The sequence below is a fragment of the Curcuma longa genome, chromosome 1 (genome assembly GCF_044706935.1).
Source record: "Curcuma longa cultivar G26 ecotype Majalengka, Jawa Barat chromosome 1, ITB_CL_G26_1.1, whole genome shotgun sequence".
NCBI classification, from domain to species: domain Eukaryota; kingdom Viridiplantae; phylum Streptophyta; class Magnoliopsida; order Zingiberales; family Zingiberaceae; genus Curcuma; species Curcuma longa.
Window position 1 is genome coordinate 9,487,604 of NC_133861.1, and position 1,252 is coordinate 9,488,855.

General features: G+C 37.8%; 1 protein-coding gene across 1 annotated transcript; it reads right to left on the reverse strand.

Annotated features, from left to right (window-relative positions):
• Positions 1-447: 447 nt before the first annotated feature.
• LOC141812172 (nuclear transcription factor Y subunit B-1-like) lies at positions 448-1,041 on the reverse strand. The gene has a single exon (XM_074700210.1). The coding sequence runs from the start codon at positions 1,039-1,041 to the stop codon at positions 448-450; it is 594 nt and encodes a 197-aa protein (XP_074556311.1).
• Between the last annotated feature and the right edge of the window lie 211 nt (positions 1,042-1,252).

Consider the following 1,252-nt stretch of genomic DNA (forward strand, 5'->3'; position numbering starts at 1 on the left):
AAAAATGTATTCTCATTGCTCCTTCTCTTTTTAGTCCCTTGTATAATGAAGCAACCCAATTCTCCCAAATTTAGAGTTAGAAATCTGAAACAAGTATTCATCAATTCATATTGAAGCTCCAAAGAAAGAACATGCTGTCTATTCTAAGAAAATTCTAAGCTTGTTTTGAAATCTAATCATATAATATCAGTTTGTTGATGTTTTTAAAAGTGCAGTGATGTATTACATTTCAAACACCTGCTCAATATCAATATGCATCATATTCTACTATATTTTCTTTGCTGCGACTGATATGAGTTCAGAGATTATATAATTATCACTTTCTGCATAGGTTGATAGGTGCACGAATTAGATAAACATTCATCACCTGAGATTTTATCATAAAAAAGCGATAGAAAAGAAACAGGAAATCATCTCCATAACCATTAATTGCAACCTATTTGACTATCAACCTCTTGGACGATTCATTGGAGACCTTCCAGAGGAACCAGCCTTTGAGATAGACAATTCATCAACGATATCGATTACAGTGTTTCTATTTATAAGTTTGGAAGTGGATCCATTCTCCTCATGTTCCTTGTACCTGTGCAAGTATCTCCTCGTGGCATTCGCGTAATAGTCAAGCCCAAGTGTCTTCATAGCACTACAAATGTCATCTCCATTGACGCTCTTGCGATCATCCTTGTGGCATATGTCCGCAGCCTCTCCAGTGATGAAGCCAATGAACTCGGAAGCACATTCTTGCATGGTTTCTTTTGCTTCCTTGGATATCTTGGCATTAGGTGGAAGTACTTTCTTCATGATTCGTCCCACATTAGCGATCGGCAGTAGATGTTCTTGCTGCTCACTAATGCATGCATCTCCTGAAAAGCCACTTGTGGCTTTGGGGGTATTGCAGTCGTGGCCTTGAGGCATGCCTTCCATCTCATTAAGGGAGAAGCTAAAATCCATGAATAGGTTTACACATGTAGCTCCTACTTCCCATGCCTTTAGAAGGCAACACATCAACATGACTACATATATCAGCAATTGCTCTGACATCTTTTACAACTGTTTGAGTATAAAGCAGAATGTAAATGGTCAGGGATTTTTTTTCTTGAACTACTCACGAAAGGAAGATTATATTGGTGCTCCAAATCCTAACATTATTCGGTGTGTCGGTTGGTCATTCCTCAACTTAACTATTAGTGGAACCACTTGTTTTAAAGAACAGCCACACTTTTTGACATAAGAATAAGGATTGTATGTACTA

Coding starts and splice junctions, on each gene's coding strand:
- LOC141812172 (XM_074700210.1), bottom strand. CDS start 1,041: ATGTCAGAGCAATTGCTGATATATGTAGTCATGTTGATGTGTTGCCTT.